Source organism: Passer domesticus, chromosome Z (genome assembly GCF_036417665.1).
Source record: "Passer domesticus isolate bPasDom1 chromosome Z, bPasDom1.hap1, whole genome shotgun sequence".
Classification (NCBI taxonomy): Eukaryota; Metazoa; Chordata; class Aves; order Passeriformes; family Passeridae; genus Passer; species Passer domesticus.
In genome coordinates this window covers 53,664,669-53,687,555 of record NC_087512.1, presented here as the reverse complement: position 1 = coordinate 53,687,555, position 22,887 = coordinate 53,664,669, and the positions used below count along the sequence as shown (strand labels likewise).

The 22,887-nt window shown below is 40.3% G+C and overlaps 1 protein-coding gene across 1 annotated transcript in view; it reads left to right on the top strand.

The window, feature by feature from the left end:
• The first annotated feature begins 17,714 nt into the window (after nucleotides 1–17,714).
• The window catches only part of MAN2A1 (mannosidase alpha class 2A member 1), a 105,266-nt gene continuing 100,093 nt past the window's right edge, over nucleotides 17,715–22,887 (top strand). Inside the window, exon 1 of the mRNA XM_064403057.1 lies at nucleotides 17,715–17,993. Within this exon, the coding sequence (XP_064259127.1) occupies nucleotides 17,859–17,993 (135 nt within the window). The 5' untranslated portion in view covers nucleotides 17,715–17,858. The remainder of the gene's footprint in view (nucleotides 17,994–22,887) is intronic.

Below are 22,887 nucleotides of genomic sequence, written 5' to 3'. Positions count from 1 at the left end.
AGATCTGAGTCACTTTCAGAGATGTGTACAAGAGATGAAACTTGTGCTATGGATGGAATATCCAGTGTCACTCTCCAGGAGTGCTCCTGTGTCATCTGTTGAGAGGGGCTGGAGAAGGAGGGGGACCATTGAGTGTGGGAGCACACACAGCCACATGAACAGCTTGCCACGGTCATTCTCATTGGATGGACAAGTTAATTGTGCCAGGTGAGGTGTGGTGTTAGGTGTGGTCTAGCTCAGCTTAGGAGCTATCTTGCAGCAGCTAGTGCTTTTGGCTGCTCCAGTTGCTGTGGGAGGCAGTGAGAAGAAAATATCTTAGAATATAATTTCTGAAGACCCACTTTTCTTTGATCTGGGTGAGCCCATGGACTGGAATTCAGCACTGAGTTATGGTATTGACAACAACAGCAGCAACCTCCATCCATTGCTGTTGTGATCTCACTGGAATATGGTACCTTGGAGTTGGAGAAAAGACTCCTAAACTGCAATCCCTTGATTTCCAGGTCTTGCTTATCATTTGGGAGGCTCTGCAAGATCCAGTTTAGCAGAGCTTAGTGCAGATACTTATGCTGACTTGTGATGGATACACAGTTCTGATCCTAGACCTAGACATAAGCTATCCGGAGTTTCTTTTTTGTTTTTTGGGTCTACATATGCTCTGAAACTCCACCACTTCCACTTAACTGGAAACTTCTTGGTAAAAAGGAGGACTTTGAGCTGAATAGCCTTGATCCTGGTCTAGTTTCTCAGGTATAAAAAGGACTATCTTCACATGTTGTTTTGCGGTATATAGCTTTCGACATACATGTCTTGGAGAAAATGATTCCTTTGCAGTGGACTATAAGCACTAAGGTGTTAAAGCACAGCCTGCATGGTGTGAAATCACAGAAAGAATGTGAAGATAGTAAAAAATGCCAAAATGGCATCCTCTCAGATGGAATATTGAAAGGAGATGTCCCCTGGAAGTTGCTCAGTTATGCCAGTGAATTATTTAGAAAGTGAAATATGCCAATAGAAATATGCCAAATCTGTGACAGAAAAAATAATAAAAGTTTATTACCACACACTACAGAATTCAGCTTTTGGGAAATGTTCCTAAAAATACTGGACACGTCTGGAGAAAAAGGCAAGATAAATCCAATTTGATACTGAATGGTATATAAGGGATATAAAAGAATGCTGTGAATAAATTGAAGGCTAGTATTGTAAGAGCCTTGGAACAGTATGTTATTTTGACACACTTTAGTGTGCTAATACACTTAAGAAAATACAGAGTGATTAACTAGGGCTATTTTAAAACACAGTTTTAGAATGAGAGCTCTACATAAAAGGGGAAAGAAATAAAATATGAATCTTGAATAGAACAAAGGCTAAATCTGAGCACAGGGCTCTGGATGGAGAAGCACCTGACCTCCAGAGAAGAGATGGAAATCACTTTCTGCCTCTCCAAGGAACCTTCCTTCCTGATGACTCTCTTTCCTTCAACTGAAGAGGAAGTCACATACTTGAAATATTTGGATCATATGGCTAACCATTTTTTTACTGATTGCTAGGATATACTGTTGTTTTTGTAAGGTTAGCATTTAAGAAAGATTTAAGTGAATTTTACTGTCTTCAACATATTACATGGTACTGTAGCACTGATGACAGCTATAGGTATAACAACTATTACTTTTCCTATAGCCCACATAAACTAGGATATGATGCTGATAGGGAAAATAAAGTGTTAAGCATCAACATTTATGCAGACCTGATTGGATTTATCCTTATTATATGTATCTCGTGTTATTCAATAAGCACTGCTCCATCATTCTTCCGCTCACTTTAGACAATACTTCTCTTTCTTATTAGGAAAGAATAGGCCTAACCAGAACTGAAACTCTTATTATATGCATGATAGATGTCTGTCTTGGCCTACATAACTCATGTCTTGTTTAGTGCTAAAGTAGGACATGGCCAAAGAGAGAAGGGAATTAGGCAGCAAATGGAATAAATGTCTGAAAAAAAGTTCCTCTAAAAAGTTCCTATGCACTTCGTTGAATTTTGAACCAGACTCTGGAAAAAAACCCTGTGGTCATGAAGGGACCACAGAACTGACTTCTAAGAACTGACTTCTAAGACAGACAGAACTGACTTGTAAGATGGGGGGTAGGGGGTGGGGTGGGGGGAAAAGAAAATATTATTGTCCTTTCTTATGATAATTTCTGTAGGAGAGATGCATGAGTGGGCTGCTGATCACATCCTCCTATGATGGATGAAAAAGACCCTGGAAACTTGTAGACTTAAACTACTACAGCCAGACTGTCAATGATGGTGTATTCAAGAAGCTTACTCTGGTAAAATTAAAGAAATTTAAACCTTTAGTATCCAGTTTGATGTTATCAATTTTTGCAGAATCATGAGTGTTTAGACTAATAAGTTATGTCATAGATTTCAAAAAAACAAGAGATTTTTTATGATTATTCTATGAATGCATGATGATATGGCCACTCATAAAAAGAAGAAAAAAAAATTAATCCTTCAAAATTTTAAAGGAATAGTTAAAACTTAACTCTATCTATCCATTTTTTATTACGCATAATAAATTCAGTGTGAATAAAATGTATTCATCATAATCAACAGTACAACAGCTGTTAGCAAGAATCTAATTGAAAGAAAACTTCAGCTAAATCCTTCCTTACTTTCACTCCTTTATTCAGTCAACAAGATTAAAACAGGAGGCAAGTAGCAGATTTCTGTGTTAGAGGATCAGCTACTCAAATACCTGTTCATTTACTTCAGACTCATGAGATCTGATAGAGGGTTGTATCTCTCTGATATCTGTCTGTGAAAGGCCAGCTCACTTAGACAGTACTGAATGGGCCTTTCTTTATTATCTACTGTGTTGGTAAATGTTACTAGATGACTGAACAAAAAAGAAAAACAGATGATCAAGATGAAGTAAAGTCATTAAGCAGAAGCCAGAAACATTCAAAAGTAACACAGGTCAATGAAGTATGCTAAGATATTATTTATCATCTTATAAAGTTAGTGCATCTGGATCACATCCAAAGGTCTGAATTGCAAGACAGTGCCATTTCTGCTGACCTTTTGAAGCACAGCTTAGTTGTCAGAATTCAGAAGTATGATAGTTTAATACCAATACAGAATAATTCTGTTGCAGTGAAGGTGCAGATATAGCAGATTGTTGTTTGTCTCTGAACATAAATGCTCATCTATTTCTATATTTCTATATTTCTACAGCCTCTTCAAACCTTAAAAAATAGTGCATTCTTGCTTACTATGTAAATTTCCTCAAATGACATTTTTGCTGATTCAAAGCACCAACCTTATAGAAAGACAGTTATGCTAACACATAAACATCTATTGGCTTCCTTAAACATTGAAATAAGTAGATAAATAAATTTTCTTTTAACAGAAGGATTTTTATCAAGGCAAACTCACCAAATGTTTAAACTCATCAGACAGTGTGATTTATCTCTCTTGTTCCCAGAATGAATATTGTAAAACCAATGAAAAAAATTAAGGAAAATTATCAATAACCTATCAGTTTAATCTTTTGCCTTCTGCCAGCTGAATTTTAATGCTGATGAAAAATGGAAAGAATATAAAAGAATCATTTTCCATTGCTGCTTGAATTATACACATCTACTTCAATCTAAGAAATCTTTGTCTACTGTCTAGGAGGTTTTATCAGCAGACACAGTGAAGCCAGTACATGTCTGCCAATAAGGTGTAATCAGAGCAGGTAGAAAAATACTATCTCAAAAGATTAATGGCTTTGGGTGAAGGCATCCTTATACCTCATAGGAGAGCATGTGAAACAGTATCCTGTGGATTGTCTTTTCTCTGTATTTTAGACTTGGCGTATTGTATAGCACAGCACCACAAAATCTGCCAGAACTCTTGGGCGAAAAGCCAAGAAATCTGTCTGGTTTTATTCTTTTTAGTGCCATTTTCCTTTCTTAACATGACTTGCTGCTAGTAACATGAATGCTATATTCATTATATTGGTGGAACTATCTTATATTGAGAGGGTGGGAGCACTTTTCTCTTGCAGAATGACAGCATCAGGAAGACAATCAGCATTTTGAGAGGCTATCACCTGATTCAGTGCAGGTTGTGGTGTGCACCTTTGAGAGATAGAAGGCAGGCTAAAAATGCCTTATGCCTAGGACAGTCATTATTACAGAAAATATCCCTCATGATATTGTGGCAGAATTTCATTTTGTAACATTTGTGAGACCCAGAGGACATTCTGGCTCCAAGGCTGACAGTGAGATTTCCATTTGCCTGCTGACTTTGAGCAACCTGAGATATGCCAATATGTTGCTAAGTGGCCACAGTAAGATGTAAAAGTATGGTTTGACAGAACATGAAATCATGCAGTGTGAAAAGAAATAATTGCTTTGGAAAATTTCAATATCTCTGTGTGTCTTAGTACAAAGAAAAGACTTTTTTCTTTCTTTTAAGTTGATTTGTCTAGAAAATATTACTTACAAAGTGAGCTGTCTCAGGACTTGCTCTGACTAGGCTAATGAATAGACTGGAAGTAAGGACTGTAATTATAAAAGACTAAAACCAAGACATCAAAACCCAATCAAAGGCATGCCTAGCACAGGTTAGCTGCCAGTAATCCTACCAGTTCACTACTGCAAGGCAGGCCCTGAGAAAGCTTGTGGGGAAGACATGAGTAAAGCAGAAGAACAACGAGCGCAGCAGCCATGACTGGGCAGCAGGGCCCCAGGACAGGGGCTGCTGTTTTTGTGCTACTGGTGCAAAGGAAGTGGAGTGACAAAGCAGCAGTAGAACAAGCTTGGGCCCCCATCAATTGTTCGGGCTTGAAGGCCAGCCTTTATTTCCTACACAATTTGGTCAGGTTATCGAGATGTAGGAGTCTGGCTTCTGCCAGAATGCTGATATTCAATGGTCCAGCACAGCACAGTTGCTACTGACAGTAAGTTTATTCATAGAAGTTCTTATTATTTTGTACCAGAGTGAGATTATAGGTATACCTCTGGGAAGACTGGAAGCCTGACAAGGAGATTTACATTACATGGACAGAAGTAATTTTTTTTCCCATATTGTCAAATGGCTGCTGTGCTGCAAGCCTCTTGACACGTAAGTCTTTTGAGATGAAAGATGCAAAGTCTCTTTGAGTGCTAAAGATCAGGCTTTCCTACTCAGTGTAACATAACATTACTTAGGAAACATCTCTGCAAAATATGTCTCATTTTTTGACGGCTATCAAGCACTAGGTTATCATGAAAATAAATGTCCAGGTTTCAACAAAAAATTACAAGCAGCTGTCATTTTGAGAAGAAGGTGGAGAAAGGATTTTGGAGAAAATAAGCTGTCTATATTCATGAAGAAGCCACTTCTGCATCACATCTACTCAAATTCCTTTTCTTACTGTATCCAGACACATTTCCAAGCATTTAGTTTTTGCTCTCAACATCATTTGCATGAACAACTCTAACATTTTCTCCCACAGGCACCATTTTAAGGACTTCTCTTAATTCAGATCAGATTGCTCCCCATTATTGCTATCAGGAAGATAACAAGTTTCCAGTTTAACATGTTAGTGATGAATACCTAAAAAAGCATATCTGAATAGGAATATTCAGGCTTATGTTAATCCTGGTAAACATGGTGCATTAATTTCTCCTTAGCTGGCACAGACCTCGTTCTCCTGTACCTCTGGGATTCCCTACCTCCCATTCCAACAAAACATCCACACTCTTGCTGATACAATATGTATATAAAATATCAGTGTTTTAAAGAAAAAGAAGACTTTTCCCTCAGCATTTAAGAGCATAAATTTGAGTTAGAGTAGGCAACATTCTCAGAAAGATGTGCTGGGATTTGGCAGCCAGGCTCTCCACTGTGCTTTGCCCCACGAAGAAGAATTAAAACATTGTAATGTTTCTTCTGCTGGAAGAGCTGTATTGCTGGCTTTCTTTGGGAGAACTGTTTGAGCTGTGATATCGTTCTCTCTGTTTAGGTACTGTGTAAATGTAAATATACTACCAGGGCTTTTTTTTTTTTTTTTTTTTCCCTGAGGAACAGGCTTATATTCGCTGGTAAATGAATGAGAATTACATAAACAACTTTATGCATACAGACAGATTGTGATAAAAGAAGCCAAATGCCATTGATAAATCTTTGTAGTAATGATCAGACCAATAGTAAACACCAGGAAATATCATTTGGATTCCATAATCTTTAATTCTGCTGAGGCTTTGGGCAAGTGTGCCAGCCATGATGAGCAAATACATTGTTTTGCTTTGTTTTAATCACAGACAAGCTGCAAGATTACACATTAAAATAATTCACTACAGAAATGTAATGTAACTATGACATATAGTCTTACTGAGCAAAGACAGGTCCAGAAAAACTCTGCACAGAGTAACAATAGATTAATTATTTTAAAAATTATTGATAATCTACACATCTGTTTAGATTATGTTTTTCTACTTACTGATATCCCCCTCTGCTACATTTGCCATTATCAACATTAAGGAAAGTAAAAGCAAAACTGTTCTAACCTGTGTTTGAATGTATAGCTTTCTAATTGTCAATAGCTGTCAGCTATTGAAGTATATGTTCTTTTCCTCTATTTTTGCTAACAACTCAAGTTGTTTTAAGATAGATTATCTAATTTTATTCAGTTTCACAAAGTTATTTACCTTTTGGATAGTTAGACAGATGATTTATAAACTGCATGAGTAAAACAATCTTGAGTGATGAGAACAATTCTGTTGTCCGTTACTCAGCTTCCTTCAATTTATTGTGGATGCTTTCCTATATATTGTATTTCTTTCAAAGAAATAATACAACTCCAGAAAAGATAATGCTATGTCTATCCATTATGACAGTTTTAGTCCAAATTTCACATTGCTTTCCTCTTTGGTCCTGGAGAAATTGTCCTAAAAGCTCTGAAGACGCAAGGTACATTCAAAGAATTATTGGTAGCTTTTCAGTTGTCACACAAATCCAGGAACTGGTAATGAATTTCATGTTTGATTCTTACACACAATCCAGATATGTGTGAAATTCGTATCACTGCATCCCTGGGTTAAAACTGTAAGTAAATGTACTTTTATTTGCCACTTGAACTGCTTTAGAACAAAAGGCGTTGTTTTAACATTCATCTTAAACCAATACAAACTTATGCTCTCTTGCTTCTGCCAGCACCTTTCTGCAATAAAAGAGACAGTTGGATTCAGGAGCTCAGCTGGCTCAATACGGATTATTTTTTATTTCCTTAGATATCAGCTTCACTGGTTGCCTGATTGTACTGACCGTGAAACATCATGACTTCATATGCTGCAGCATGAGGCAGGTAATGTGAATTCAGGAGCTGTGCAAACATAAGACTGACTCTGTTAGCATTAGTGACAAATAAGGTGCATTTAAACTGTACCATTGAAGGCCTGAATTCCCACTCTCTGTGAGCTGTGGTTCAGTAAACCCCAATTATCATTCTTTTGAGATTATGTGAAGGTGGAAGGGCTAACCCTTGAATATCAGTTAGCATATCAAGAAGCATTAGCAGCAATAGAAACAAAACACACACTGAAAAGCAGACTGTTTTCAAATACAGGGAAGATAATTATTCTGTTGAGAAATATACTATTTAGCCAGAAATTTGCTGCCTCATCTGAACACCGAAATCAGTTCTAAAATACAGCTATCCATTCTCATCTCAGAAACTGTTTTGAGGCAGTACCCCCTAACAAACATTTTGTGATGAAATTAAAAAGCAAGGCTCTTCCTTCTAGGTCTGGTTTGAAGTCCAGAATCACTGCTTTCCATCATCCTAAATATCAAAAATGTTCAGCAATTGCTACGACTACCCTCTTTCTTCCACAGAAGATTACTTATTAAGTAAGTGACAGTAACAGATCATGTATGGTTTCCTAAAGCATAAAACCTGTCATTTGATTTCGTAACTTCAGAGCAGTTTTCAAACATTTACCTTCTAGAGTAGTGTCTTTATAACTGAAGTAACAGTTTAAGTCTACTTTAACTCTTAATAAGAATTTTTATTAAAATCCAATGTTAATTCTAGAATTATCATTAATTATATTTCTACAAAATACTCACATTAATAAGTGAATAGTCTGTTGTGTAATTTACATCATATAAAACCTGCTAAAAAGAGAAACAATACATTAATGATTTATACTATTATTATCTAGAAGATTACCATATATTTTCATCAAGTTACATGTTCAGTTTCTTGACATCAAATAATATCATCGATGGCAAAGAGATGAAAGTTTTTAGTTTCTAGGATGCCAATAAACTATACATGAAATCGAAGGCAATAGCCACAGTTCATGATATGCACAATTTTACTGAAACTGGAAGCAGAAAAATAGTCTATGGAACACCATAATTCAGTCTCAGTGTTTTTGCTCTACAGTTCAAATGCAGAAGTGTGAATATTATCTTAATCTGCAATTCTATCATAAACCTCCAGTACCTTACAAAGTATTCTCATTCAAGCTTGCAAGTATTGTAGAAGTTGCTGGAGGTACCTTCTCTCACTATTGGCATATAATTAAATTATTTCTTATCTACTTGATATGCATCAAAATAAAGCTTCACCTGAAAGGCTTTAAGGGTTTAAATGTTTCCTGAAAGTAGAACAGGACTGAACCACTAGAAAACCTACACCACCCAGAATTTTCTAGCACCTTCTGATCTGAAGTCTCATTTGTCAGTACATAGAGCAGGGCCTTCAAGACCTTTACCATACAAGCCTTGCTCATGTAAGAGCTTTGTGTCACTAAAGCACTCAATAAGCTGCTCATAAGTGTCTCATAATTTAATTTTCTTCATTACAAATTTCGAAGCCCATGCCTGATCCTTTTAAAACTCTGTCATTCAGATGTCCCACCTTTCTCTGAGGTCCTGGTCTACCAGATCTATACAGCCATTTTTATATGCTCCTTTCCAGCTGCTGCACTACTTTAAGAACAATATTTTTCATGTCCATTTCCTCTGTCTCTTAAGGCTTCAAAGCTTCTGCTGGTGGTTTCTCGCAATCAAATAAACAAAGCTATGAAACACAAAATCAACAGAGAAACCTCACCACTGGCTTCCTTTCTCAAAGGAAGACCTTGGTCCTAATAATTATGAAGTCAGATTCACATCTTCAGCATGTTACTGCAATGAAGATACTTGAATGGCTTCCTCCTGTGATGACAACAATGAGCAAGAAAATTATACTCATTTCTTACAAATGCAAGAAAAAAGTGATACAATGTGAACTTCTGTATGCAGGTCAGACATCCATATTACTTTTTGCCACCACATGGAGAGCCAAAAGTGTACCTTGGTAACATTGGCAAGACAGTCATGGAGCAGACAGTCATCTTGACAAGCACGTGATTGCTTGTGATTAAGTTTGTATGCTGTGAGGAAAAAACCTGTAGAAGTCAATCCTCTCACCGTTGCCTCCAGCAGAGAGGAGAACAGGAGATAATTTCCTCCCCTTTGTTGATGCCTTTTTCCTCACAAAAGAAAGAAAGAGAGGAAACGGCTAAGGAGCCATTAGATCACTGACTGAAGAAAGGCAACATCACCAAAAGAAAAGCAAAGATACAATGTTCAGGATGTCATCATAACTACTTAGTGATTCCTGCTTAATGTCATTTCACAATAATATGAAGACAACTTGAGTTGAGGATAGTTGTGATACTGGATAGCACACATTTCTATGAGTATTTGTTTCCAATATTATCTGCTGTGGTGGTGAAGACACTACACTTAATAAATCTTTACATTACAGAGGTCAATATTTTCTCAAAAATCTCAGCACCCACCATTCCTTATTTAATGAGGAAAGATAAAATTCAGTAGTAAGAATGCTTATATGTTCTGTATCTTCTATAATGTTTAAAGCAACTAACAAATATGAATCACATGTTACAGAAAAACAATGATAAATAAGCTGTGGTCTTGCAGAGTTAATAAAAATGGGCAGCCAGGTAGAAGACAGACATCTAATTCATGCCTTTCTGTTGGAGAAGTTTCACAGTTTGCTTAACATTATTAGTCAACTTATTTAACCATACCTTTTCTCAAGGGAAATATAAGTTAGTAAATGCTACCATTGTGAAAGATGGTGCTTCTTCTTTATTAAATTACTTGAAATCAAAGAAGAAGGATCAAAAATATAAGAAACTATGTCTTTCTTGTTCTACTGTCAAAAGAACATCTGCTCTTTCTCCTCCTTTCCTTTTTGGCTTTCAAATTAAACTTCTAAAATGCTGTGGGACACCATGTGACAAAATTCCTCCTTCATACAACTCCCACAGGAATTGTGGGGCCATCTTCAGCAGAACTGCATAAATAATGCTGGAATCTTTCTTTTTTTTTTCTTTTTAAATTGTAACATGAAATAGTGGAGTAATGCAACCAAGTGTTGTGCTTCCCTAAAACGTAGCTCATGTACTGCACAGGTCAGACGTGCTTGTTGTGATATGTTGCAGATTGTAAAGTTGTTGGTGTGGGGGTTTTGTTCCTTTGCAAGGTAACACATCAGCATCCTCCCGAGACCTTGCACAGGGGCACTGCTGCCCAGTAGCCTTTAGCAGGCCATCTATTTCCCTGCTGCTAGAGTTGGATACATGACAAATCAGTTTAAACTCAAAAATGGGCTGGTGGGAAGAAGTTGCAAGGTATTCAACACAGTAATGGGCACTCTTTCTGCTTTATACTTTATTACACTATCCTCATCTTGATAATTATTTTTTGTGTATTACTTTTCAGGTATTCACTGCTTTATAGTGCCCACACAAATTAACACATTTATTGCAAAAGTTTGCATTGAAATTTCAGCCAGCTAAGCAGTATTAAGGCTGCCAATGCCTCCCTCAACCCCAAACAGCCCAGAGCAGCAGCCCAGTGTGTGGAAAGCATTTCCCTTCTATAGGTGGGTGCTTGGGGAAGGTGGGGATATGCTGTTTATCACTTTGCTTAGTGTAATATTGTTAGTTGTTTAGTCAGAATTAATCTTTAGCATGTTTGTGAGATACATGTGAGGGCATCATAAAAGCTAGACATTTTAGGAATTACTAGGGTAACTTAGGAAGACAAGAAGGATTAGATCGGTCAGAAGAAATACAGCTAGTGGAATATGCCATAATATTTGGGGGCTTTTGCCCATTTTTGTTTGTCTTTTCATTCTAATAATATAATTTCTTTATAGTTGGGCTGCCTACAGAAATTTTTTTTGGTTGTCTTGTACAGACCTCAAACATTAGTGGCAATTTTTTGTAAGCTTTTTTCTTATAGTCAACTGTATTGACAAAGGGAAAAAGGTACTTCTCAAAAGGTAAAATTGATTTGTAATATTCTTTTCACAATATAACTTTTAGTTGATTTGGAAAGAGATCAAAGGGAAAAATAAGAACCAGAATATAATCTGAAAATGTGCCATGCTTTTTTAAATGCAATTTGAAGCTTTTTTTTTTTTTCAATAGGCAGGAAGCAACAATGGACATATGCAAATTTTGTTCTTTATTGTCAACATTATTCCAGGAAAAGTATGTTTGTATATATGCTGTGATTCAATTAGTCAGTATACTAAATATGAGAAATATCTATCATATTCTTAGAGTTGTTTGCATTTGAAGTTACAGTGAATTATCTCTTCAAATAAAGATCTAGGACTACTGTAGAAATGAACAGGTATTTTCTATTAAGGTGGGTCATGAATTTGCACATTCCCATATACTCACATATACTCCAAGGCATCACTTCCAAACATGGTAAAATATTCACTGTCAAATGTAGTTCTGGACCCTCCTGGCTGCTTTGGTCATTGCTGCACAATGTGAGTGTTGTGGATATGCCTAGCTTTTTCCTTTGAGCACGATTTCAAACTTATGGATTGAAAACATGCATAAGAGCAGTAATGACTCTTCCATAATAATTAGATTTTTTTTACCGCCAAGATAAATTCTAAAAAAGATCAAAACATGTCTCTAATATATTTAATATTTTCATTAATATAGGTGACTGATATTTGGTCAATTTTTTATGCTTTAGAAGCTAAGACAGACATTCAAGCAAATATATCACAGCAAAACATAAACTAAGTTTGGTTGACACTTATTTCACTTACTAGGCTTACAAAGACAAAGTAGACTTACTGAAGTAGATACTACTAATTTTATACTTGGAACTGGATTTTTTTTTAAAGTATAACGTTTGCTGCCCTGATGAGGATTTTTGTTACTTTTTTCTTTTTAATATTCATTAACATTACTTAATTAGAAAACTAAACTGATATTTCTGAATTTATGTGACATATCTGAGACATTGCTCTTTGCTTTGATGTTGTTAAACAGAGCTTTGTCCCCACCCATTTGTTGTTGCTTTATTCTCCTTAGACTATATCTGCACTTAAATATTTGCAGTTCCCATAATGGTTTCCCAGTTGTGGATAATTTGGAGAATAATCAGAATAATGTTATATTCTTTAATTAAATACTTCCCTTCTGTCATGCTTTCTAGAGGTGGAATTGAATACTTTTGGGACTTAGAGGTGCAGAAAACTGTCTATACCTGTTTTGGGAGTGCAAATCTAGTATCATGTAACAGCAGTGATGACTGTATTTCTTAAGAACTGGATGACTCTGAGAAACCCCCACCCCCAAAATATTCAGAATTTCTTTCCTTGGCTCAGCCTATGCTTTACTCTTAGAGCCAGTGCTGCACTGTTTACAGGAGCTTCTCTGACCATGCTTCATCTCTGTTTTGTGCTGAACCAGCTTTTATTTTCAGTAAAAAATACAGGTATACCAGATACGCTGTTCATTTTTTTTCCTTGGGTATTTATTCTTATTTTCTTAGGGAATGACCAAATAGTTAAAGGCATGACTAAATGTACAAATAGAAACCACACATCCAGTAGTATTCAGCAAAGAAAGAAAGTATTTTAAGTATGTAAAAATACATTGATTCATAGCATAATGACAAGATTCATCATGAATGAACAGCCTTGTCCAATAATATTTTTTTTTGCTGTTTGGTATTTAACATTTTGATTTGAGCATTCCTTGTTATAGAATGGCATATATTTAGTCTGTAATAACTTCAGGAAGCTTTCATAACACACATTTAGCCACACTTAACAATATGTGGCTTGTCACATCTTACTTCTAAGATCTTTTACGGTATCTTTTTGATTTTTGTCATGCCATGCTCAATTAACATGTTTGGAGCTCTCTGCCCCTTGGAACCCAGGTATTTCAACCCATCCAAGATTTAGGCAGGACTACGCAATTCAAAGTTTTCCAACAGAAAAGGGCTTTTCTACAGTTGGTGGGAAAGCTGTCCATCAATTAGGAAAAATTAATTCAGCTCTCAAGGAAAACATCCTTTACACAGGTTAAGGCATATGGTTCATGAAAAAGCTTGAAAAAGGTGTCAGCCTTGGTGAGGGGGATGATAGAGTTCTGAATGGACTGGCAAGTGTGGTTAGCACTGTTTGTAGAAAAACAAAAGGTCTTCCATGGGTTCGAAAGAGAGATTTGTTAATCTTCACAGTCATGCATTCTGCACTCTTTTATTCTATGCTTTTGCAGTTTAGTGCAACCTAAAATAGATTAATATAATGATTGAGTTACTCAGGCTATCAGGATAACAGATGTAATTTATTGTCAGTTTCTGTGTTAACTTCCTGCAGACATATAATTTCAGCATTCTGATTTTAAAAGAGAAGCACCACACCACTTTTGCCTTTCTAAATTATGTATTGTTAAACAAAGACATAAACTAAACATACATTTAAAACAGTGCACTCTAAATGCACCTGGAGGCAAGTTCTGTACGCAAAAGAATATACATACATATAGGTACATACATACATACATATATATATATATGTACAAGAACCTTATAAAAATCAAATCACTGCAGCAGCTCAGTTCTGAAAATGCAAGAGGCTTTGCTAATTTCCTGATACTCCACTCTATTATATAGTGTTTCAAGATCAATATACATCAGAATGTTTCAAAATCTACACCAGGTCAATGCAGTCTAGTTCTTGAGCCATGAGCTTTTAACATTGACTTATATACAAAAAACAAGGACATAAATTCAATGTAGGTGAAAGCAATGTCTTATTTTCCTTCACTAGTTCCTAACACTTTAGAGAAGAATGACCTGACTGCTTGGAAAGTGGATTGATTTTTGAAGTCTGGAGCCTTACACTTTCAATAAATGCAAAGACTGGCAAGTATTGCAGCATGATACTAATAGTATGCAATGAGGCACTGCTAAACCATTTCCTGGTTGATTTTTCATTTGTATTTAAATAAAAATGATTGATCTGACATTGAGGAAGCATCAAAATTACGTGCTTTTAATATTACATCTTTGTCAAATTTAGGTTATTGAATCCAGAACTTGAAAAGCTACTGAAGCAGAAAACAAAAAAGAAATGTATGCTCAGACAAGCTAAATTCCTTAAGAAAATGAAACTGAGAATTGTTTCTCCTTACGTCCATTTGTATCAAATCAGATTCCTAGAATGCATATACTTAGCATTGGTGAGAACAGCAAACCAGGGCAGGAAGGATCCAGCACAAGGGCAATGGAACTGATGAAGGTTCTAGGGCACAAGTCTGGCAAGGAGTACCTGAGGCATCTGAGTCTGCTCAGCCTGGAGAAAATGAGGATCAGGTACCTTATTACCCTTTACAACTCCCTGTAAGGAGGTTGTGGCCACATGGTGGCCAGTCTCTTCTCCCTCGCAAGTGACAGGACAAGAAGAAGCAGTCTCAATTGTGCCACAGGAGGTTTAAATTATATCTAAATGATAACTTTTTACCTGAAAGGGCAGCCAGGCATTGGAACAGGCTGCCCAGGGAAGAGGTTAACTGCTTCTCTGGAAGTATTCAAAAGGCCTGTGGATATGACATTTGTTCTCTTAGCCACCTGACAACTATGTGATATACTCTTTCAGCCTAAAGATATGCCTCCTTTGTCCTATCTTTACGTGACCTTATGAAAAGAAGTCCCTCTCTAGCTCTCTTGTAGTCACATTTTAGGTAGTGGAAGATGCTATAAATTCTCCCTGGAGCCTTCTCTCCTCCAGGCAGAACAGCCCCAGCCATCTCAGCCTGACTTCATAGGAGAGGTGCTCCAGCCCCCTGACCACTTTCGTGGCTGTCCCAGCTCCAGGAGGTCCATGTTCCTATTCTGGGGGTCCCAGCACTGAATGCTCCAGGTGAGGTCTCATGACAACTGAGCACAGGGGAAGAATCACCTCCCTAGACCTGCTGGTTACTCTTTCACTATAGGCCAGGACGTGTTTCACTTTCTGGGCAGCAAGCTCACACTGCTGGATTACAACAAGCTTCTCATCCATCAACACCCCAAGTCCTTCTTCCCAGAGCTGCTCTTAGTGAAGACATGTTGGCTGTCAGTCATCTCGTTATTTTCTATGTGCCTTACCATAGTTTTCACAAGGGTTTGCTCTGCGAAATTGTTGGGTGCTGAGGTAACACTCACTGTCCTGTAGTTCCCCGAGTCTTCCTTATTTCCCCTTTTCCAGTCATGGGAAATCTACCTGACCATCACAACTTCTCAAATACAGTGGCTTAGCCTCTTTCTCCACCAGTTCCCTCAGGATCTGTGGATGCAGTTCATCAGAACCCATGGAATTGTGCACCTTAATTTTCCTTATATGTTCTTGAATCTTATCCTCTCCTACAGTGGGTGGTTCTTCATTTTACATATCCCTGCCTTTGCTTTCTGTGACTTGGGAAGGGAGGCTGGAGTCACTTGCCAAGAAAGACTGAGGCAAAAAAGTCATGAAGTACCTCAGCTTACTCCATGTCCCAGGCAATCTCCTATATTCCTCTGGAGAGACCCCCACATTTTTCCTATTCTTTTTTTCCATCACCGATGTACCTACAGAAGTTTTTATTTTTGCCCTTTTATCCCTGCTTAAGTTTAATACTACCAGGGTATTATCTTCCCTAGCTGACCCCTGGGTACTCAGACTAGTTCTCCATATTTCTCCCAGAATACCTGTCTTTTGTTCCACCCTCTCTAGGCTTCCTTTTAGTATTTGAGTTTCTAGAAACACCTTGTTCATCCAAGCAGTTCTCCTGACTGACTGGGTTTGCCTGACTTCCTGTTTGTTGGGATGCATTGCTTGGAAGAGGCAGAGTCTGACTATTAACCAGCCTCTCTGTGCCCCTCTCCAGGGCTCTATCCCATGATAAAGCAGATGCCCAACAGACCAAGTCAGCTATCCTGAAGTCCAAGGTGGTGAACTTGCTGTGCTTCCTCCTCATTGCCCGAAGCATCTTGCACTCCACCACTTCATGGTCACTGCAGCCCTTGAGCTTCACATTCCCCACCAGCCCTCTCCTTGTTGGTGAGAATAAGGTCCACCATAGCACCTCTCCTCACTGGCTCCTTTATGACTTGGAGAAGGAAATATTCACCAAGACATTCCAGGACACACAATGGCAGAACATGTTCCTAGGATGTGCCTAATTCTCAACGACAGCCAATGCATTTCAAGTAGTTCCTGGAAATATTGGGTAGAAGCAGACACCAGGGATGCACATTTTCAGACCGAGCAGATTAAACGAGGAGCTAGAAGCTATCAAACAGAGGACACAACCTGATTGGCCTTCCATAAACCGGCCATTTCAGCTGTGACCCATTCCTGTAGGAACATGCGCTACTTTGCACGAAAGCACCACGGAACATTCTACTTCTTCATACCTAGAAAAGCTTGACCCAAGCTGGAGCTTAGCAGCGGCTCACAAACGCGCCTGACTGTGCTAGCGGGCAACAGTGATCCCACAGAAGAGCGAACGGCGCTCTGCCGAACAACGCGGATGCCGGAGTCGTTCGGGACCGGAGGTCTCCCCACGCCCCACACTCCCTCTCCTCCAGTCCCCTGCCGCCGCGAGGCGTGGGCAGAGCGGCGGAGTCCCTAGGCTGCCCTCCTTCCTTTCCTCTCGCTTCCTCTTTCAGCCTCCTCGCTTCCACGGCGAAGGCTGCCACACACCGACCGCCGACGGGGCAGCGGCGGCAGCAACGGGCACATCGGTGCGTGGCGCCTCCGAGCGGCCGCGGGGCAGCTCCCGCCGCGCCGAGCCGAGCCGGGCCCCGCCAGCACAGCTGCCCCTGCCCGCGCAGAGCGGAGGGGCGGTGGCCGCGGCTCGCCCCGGGTCTCGAGCGCCGGGGCGGTGCGGCCGGCGGGGGCGGAGCCGCGCCCGTGACGCGACGCTCCGGCGGCGGCGGGGCTGGCGGACGGGCGGGGGCTCTCTCGGCGCGGAGCTTTTGCGCTGCGGCCCCAGGAGCTCCGGCGGCGGCCGCGGCAGCAGCAGTGCTCCGGCTGGGGAAGGAGGTGCCAGACTCCGGCGTCGCGTGCGGGCAACGAGGAGGAGCGGAGCGGCTGCTGAGGCGGCCGGAGGAGGAGGAGAAGAAGAAGAAGGAGGAGGAGGAGGAAGGGAGCGGGGAGCAGCGCCGCTTGGTCGGCCCAGCGGTGCTGCTGCCGCCGCCACTTCCCCGCTGGGCGCTCCCCTACCCGCGAACTCGATCCGCTCCCGGAAACTCTCGGCTCTCCTCTCAGTCTCACCGGCGGGGTCTCGACGCGGCTGTCGGTCCCGGCGAGGCGGGCGGGGGGCAACTTCTCGCACTTCTCCGGAGAAGGATTTGGGCCGCCCCGCTCCGGGGGCAGCGCCTGCGGTCCCCGCCGCCGCGGGAGAACTTTAGCCTCCGATCGCGGGGCGGCGAGAGGGGTCCGGGTACGCCGGCCGCGGCGGGAGCAGCGCGGCGGCGGCGGCGCCGGCCCGGCAGCCGCGGAGATGAAGCTGAGCCGGCAGTTCACGGTGTTCGGTAGTGCGGTCTTCTGCGTGGTGATCTTCTCCCTGTACCTGATGCTGGACCGCGGCCACTTCGACCACCCGAAGAGCCCCCGGCGGGAGGGCACCTTCCCCAAGGTGAGCGGGGCGGCGGCCGGGGCGCGGCGGGCGTCGGTGCAGGGGAGGGCGGCAGTGCCGCCACCACCGTCCCCTGGACGTGCCGCTGCCGGAGCGCCGAGGAGCGGCGGCTGCGGGGTCGGCGGGGCGGGGGCCGAGCGGGGCCGCCTGCGGGCGGCGCTGGTGCCGGTCCGGCGCGGGGCTGCGGCGGGAGCGGGCACAGCCGGGGTCCGGCGGGACGGGACGGGGCCGCGCTGCTGCTGGGGCGGCTCCGCGGGTGGCGGAGCGGGGTGTGCGCGGGCAGGACGACGAGAGACAACTCGGGACTTCAGCCGTGTCAACAACAGGTAGATTTAGGGAAATGTTGACTTGGCGGCTGCTTTCCTTTCCGCTGAGCCCTGCTTTGGAGCCGTAGCTGGCTGACTGGGCTGCTCCTCATGATTAAACAACGCTGTTCTGCAGTTCTTCACTTTCCTGTGTTCGCTGCGTGGCAGAGAAGTTTAAAAGCTGTGTGTCGTGATCGTGTTCTCATAAGCAATGTTTGCCCGTGAGAAGAAACATGAATTTCAGAGAGGACGTGGTTTGCTGTGCAGAATGACACAAACCTACTGGCTATACACAGCTATGTGTTCTTATAGACAAAAAAACCCAGCAGAACCCCAGCACAGAATACAAAGTTATATCCTATTTGTGCTTGCACTGTACTTTTACTTTTATTGGAAACAAACCGAATGAAAGTATCCTTTAGTACTGGAGTGAGACTTCAAGTAAATGAATTAATTCTAAAAACTCAGTTAAAAAGTAATAATTACCTCTGTTAGAACCACTCTTGTTTCATTCAATGCAAAAGTAATAATTGATATAATTTTTTAATAGTAAAGACAAAACCCTTGACTTAAATGTAAAGAAAGTGAGGAGATCAGTTCTGCCTTTATTCCTTCAAGTTACAATTCAGGGATCAGCCTTCAGTTTTTGCAAGAGGAAGAGAAGAGGAGCAAGACAAGGCTGGCTACAGCAGTGTCTGTTCAATGTGTAACTCCAGCAGGAGGGTAAGGGCAAATGCCACTCTTGTAACAGCTACAAGTAACAAGTACAAGATCCCTGCTTTGGGGATATGGGCAGTGTCTTATGTGAGGAAATCAGTTAATGTTTCATTATTCAGCCAGCTGAGTTTAATACAGATATGTATTAAAGTATAGAATAGGAAAGCTCATCCATAGGTGTTGCTTTTTATTTTTAGTGTTAGATTTTTGGTTTAAATACTTGAGTGAACAAGGAAGATTTATGAGATATGTTTTGTCTTCCATTGTCAGTGTCTTGCAGTTGTCTGTTCTTGTCCTACAGTGTAATCCTGGTCAGAGGTGTAACATGGTCTTACCTCTTGTGACCATGGGCTTGGTACCTTGATCTGTTTTCAGGCCTATTCCTTCTAGATGGTGTAGTCAGCTGGAGACAAACGTTTCTCCTTTCATCCTCCTCCCTCCCCTTGATCTTCTAGAATAGTCTGTCAGTGTTTACTCTTTTTGTCTTTTCCATGCCTAGATTTCTTTGAAGCTTCTGATTCTCACTGGAAAAACTTCTGCCTTTCACTGGTCCTTCCTTTGGGTAAAACAGTTACCTTTTTTCTTTCTTACTGCTTTGTCCTTTGAGGAAGTTACAGATGAAATTCAAATGTTTCACTTTGTTACAACTGCGAAACCTCTGACACCCAGCAAATGCTTTCAGAGTTTTATAACATCAGTTTGAAATAAATGCAGAAGATAAAGAGAGGAATAGAAGCCTCTAGAAATATATGAAAGAAACGCTTTAGTACTACCACCTCAGCTGACAGAAAGTTGTTTGTGTCAGTGCAGCGTTGCTAGAGCTCAAAGTACACTAAGTGAAACTAGCCACAGATGTAAAACCTGCAGGCTATTTTTGGTAGAAAAAACTATGGCAGCAGACTGTCGATTTAAGAATGCATTTTCTTTTCCAATGACTAAAGTCAGATTTTTTTAGCTTAGAAAAAGGAATTAAGATTTTTTTGTTTCTTTCAGATGTTGTTGGTTTGATTCACTTCATACCTCTCTGATTTGGCAGCATGCTTTGCTGTTTCTCTGTGCAGCTCTGGTAACAGCACACATCACCTTTCATGTCCCGGAAGTTGCACATTGATTAGTTTGTTCTTTCTGACCCACGTGGCTTACAATTAGCTTAGAGAAGTGGGTACTTCTGGAAGCAGTGCCTTGTTTAGCTTACAAGTATTTGCTCTCTAGATATTCTGTTTGAATTCTACTACAACAAGAGATGGGATTTTTCAGTTGGTAGTGTCTGTTGAGCTGTATTCACCTAAAGTGTCATGGTATCTAATGCCAGTAGTAAAATAAATTATTAGAGCAGCTGCTCCATTTTCATTACCACGTTTTTTCCAAAGCAAGGTGTCTTCTCTTTGTGTGGTCTCAAGGTAGCTTGCATCAGACTCAGTCCTCTTCTAGGCTTCTCAGTGTAGGCCAATGGGGTCAAGAGAGTGTCCTCACAGAACTTGCTTACCAGTTTGAGAGTTCAAGACACAAATAAAAATGTCTTGCAGAAATAATTTGTGGGCAAGGGTTTCCAAGATGGATAAATATTCATAGACAGATGGCTTTATGTTCTCTTTGACCAAGTATTTAAATGCTTTTTGCTGTGGTACAAAACAGAATGCGTGGTCAGGCTTGGGACGTAGCAGTCCACTTTTCTGGTGTTTGTGTTGAAAAAGCTGGCATCAGTAGTTGGTTTCACTGTGGGTTTTTGTCACACCTATCTATGCTAGGATGGCATCAAGGCAACTATAATAAAACTTTAGCTAAAGTGATTTATAGCCTTGTCATCATTGGTGGTGCATTTAAATCACAATGCAGAAGATGTTCTATGTTGCCATAGAATGGAAGCTACTGTTGATTTGGGGAAAAATAAGTACCTATAATACATGTAGATCAAGGCTTACTGACCTCTCCTCTGTAATTCCTGCAGGTATCTTTGTGGTTCCTGCCTGTTTGTCAGGCGTGTATTATTCTGGTGATGACCATATCACAGTCTTTATCTGAGCCTGTTCCTAGCCATGGGATTCTCCTGTCTCAGGACACATATCAGAATATGATGAGCCCTAGTGTTTTGTCTCAAGACTAGGAACCATATTACAGCATTGTGCAGAGACTAGCTCAAGGTGCAGGGAGGGCCTTAGGTGCATTTTTAGGTTATTATTGTACCAGTTGTCTGTACAGATTATTGTGTAAAATTCTTCTAATTTAATATAGTCAAAAAAGAGCTGAGTGTATTGTTTTTATTAGCAATAATACAATAGTCTCTCAGAAATCTTGTGTGACTGCAGAGTTGAGGAAGTCTCAAAGTGGTGTTTAGTCCTATGACATTGCCTGTGCAGCAAATGTCGTGTATGAGTGATGTGTAGGCTAAATTGATAACTGCTAAGTGAAATCTACATTCAAATCAAGTCTGTGAAGACATCCATGAGCAGCTTATCTTACAGAACTTGTATTATTGTATATAGATGAATTACATATACCGATATACCCATACTAATCTATTCTGGATTTTGGACTCGTATAGAAGAATAAAAATAGTGTAATGGCTTGTGGACTGTTTATTTTGATTCTAAATCAAAATAAGGGTCTCACCTGAGCATGCATGACACACACTTAAAGTCCAATTAAAAAAAATGGAAAAAAAAAGTGGAGGGTTTGTTTGTAGTAGTGTCTTGCATGAGAAATATATGCTCTTTATGTAGGAAAGTTAATTTTTAGTGAATTTTGTGGTTAAGCAAGGGGAAAACAGCATCACATTGAATCATCCTCTGTCACTATCTGATAGGTAATGCTTTGAACTTGAGCTTTTTCTCTAACCACTTTTTCACATGGCCTGGTTTAGCTTTTATGGGACAATATCGCTGCACTGTGTTAAATGTTGTTTCTGGAAATACATTTTCAGAAAGTCAAGACTGCAGTGATTCTGGCAGGTAAATAGACCAGCACCAAGGAATGCTTAATTTTGTCTTTTTTATTTTCTTTGAACTTTATTAAAAGACAAAGCAGAAACATACAGCAACTACTATGCTTACCGTTTTCTTTTTCCTAAACAGCTGTTATTTGAATAAGATCTCCTTGCCCCCTCTGTGTTTTTCCCTCACGTCTCTCTTTGACCACCATTATTTGAAGCATACTCTGATCTCATGTGTGTTAACTGCTTTTATGAACTCACCAATTGCACTGCATCAAAGAGAGGTGATCATAAGTAGTTGGCTTGCTTTTTTTAAAAAAAATTATGTTTTTGCCTTCTTTTTTCCTGTGTCCTTCCAGCAAATCATTAAGTGTTCTGGCAGTTGGTACTGCTAATGATTCTTGTTGGATTCATGCTTTCAAGGCATCTACACAATGCATCAGATACTTCAGCATAAATATCACAAGTGGTGGTTGTTCCTTTATGGGGTGTTATTTCATCTGAGTTAGCCAATAATTTGACAGTAGTACCACCTGGCCAAAATATGACTCACAATAGGGTGGAGCAGTAGTAGCAGGAAATTAGGACCAAATACATGGCAGAAACACTGGAGTTCTCTGATCTGTGTGGTGAGCTTTACTCCAGGGTTCTGCTGAAGTAGCCCTTGTCCTGCTGTAAGGCAGCTCTGCCTTCAGTTAGCCCTGAGTCCCCACTGGGCTGTAGGTGCCATGCCCCACAGATACACTTTACACACCTTTTCCAACTACTGCTTCACTGTATGCCTTGCCATAGTGAAGTAGCTGAAATCAATTAGTGACATGCAGTATGAACACATGTGTTTTGATGTTGCATATTCTTAGTAGCTAGTGTGTTTTCAAGAGCTCATCTGGGAGCTTTTTGACCTTTTGTTCCTTGTGCAACAAGGAACAGGACTTCTGTTTGT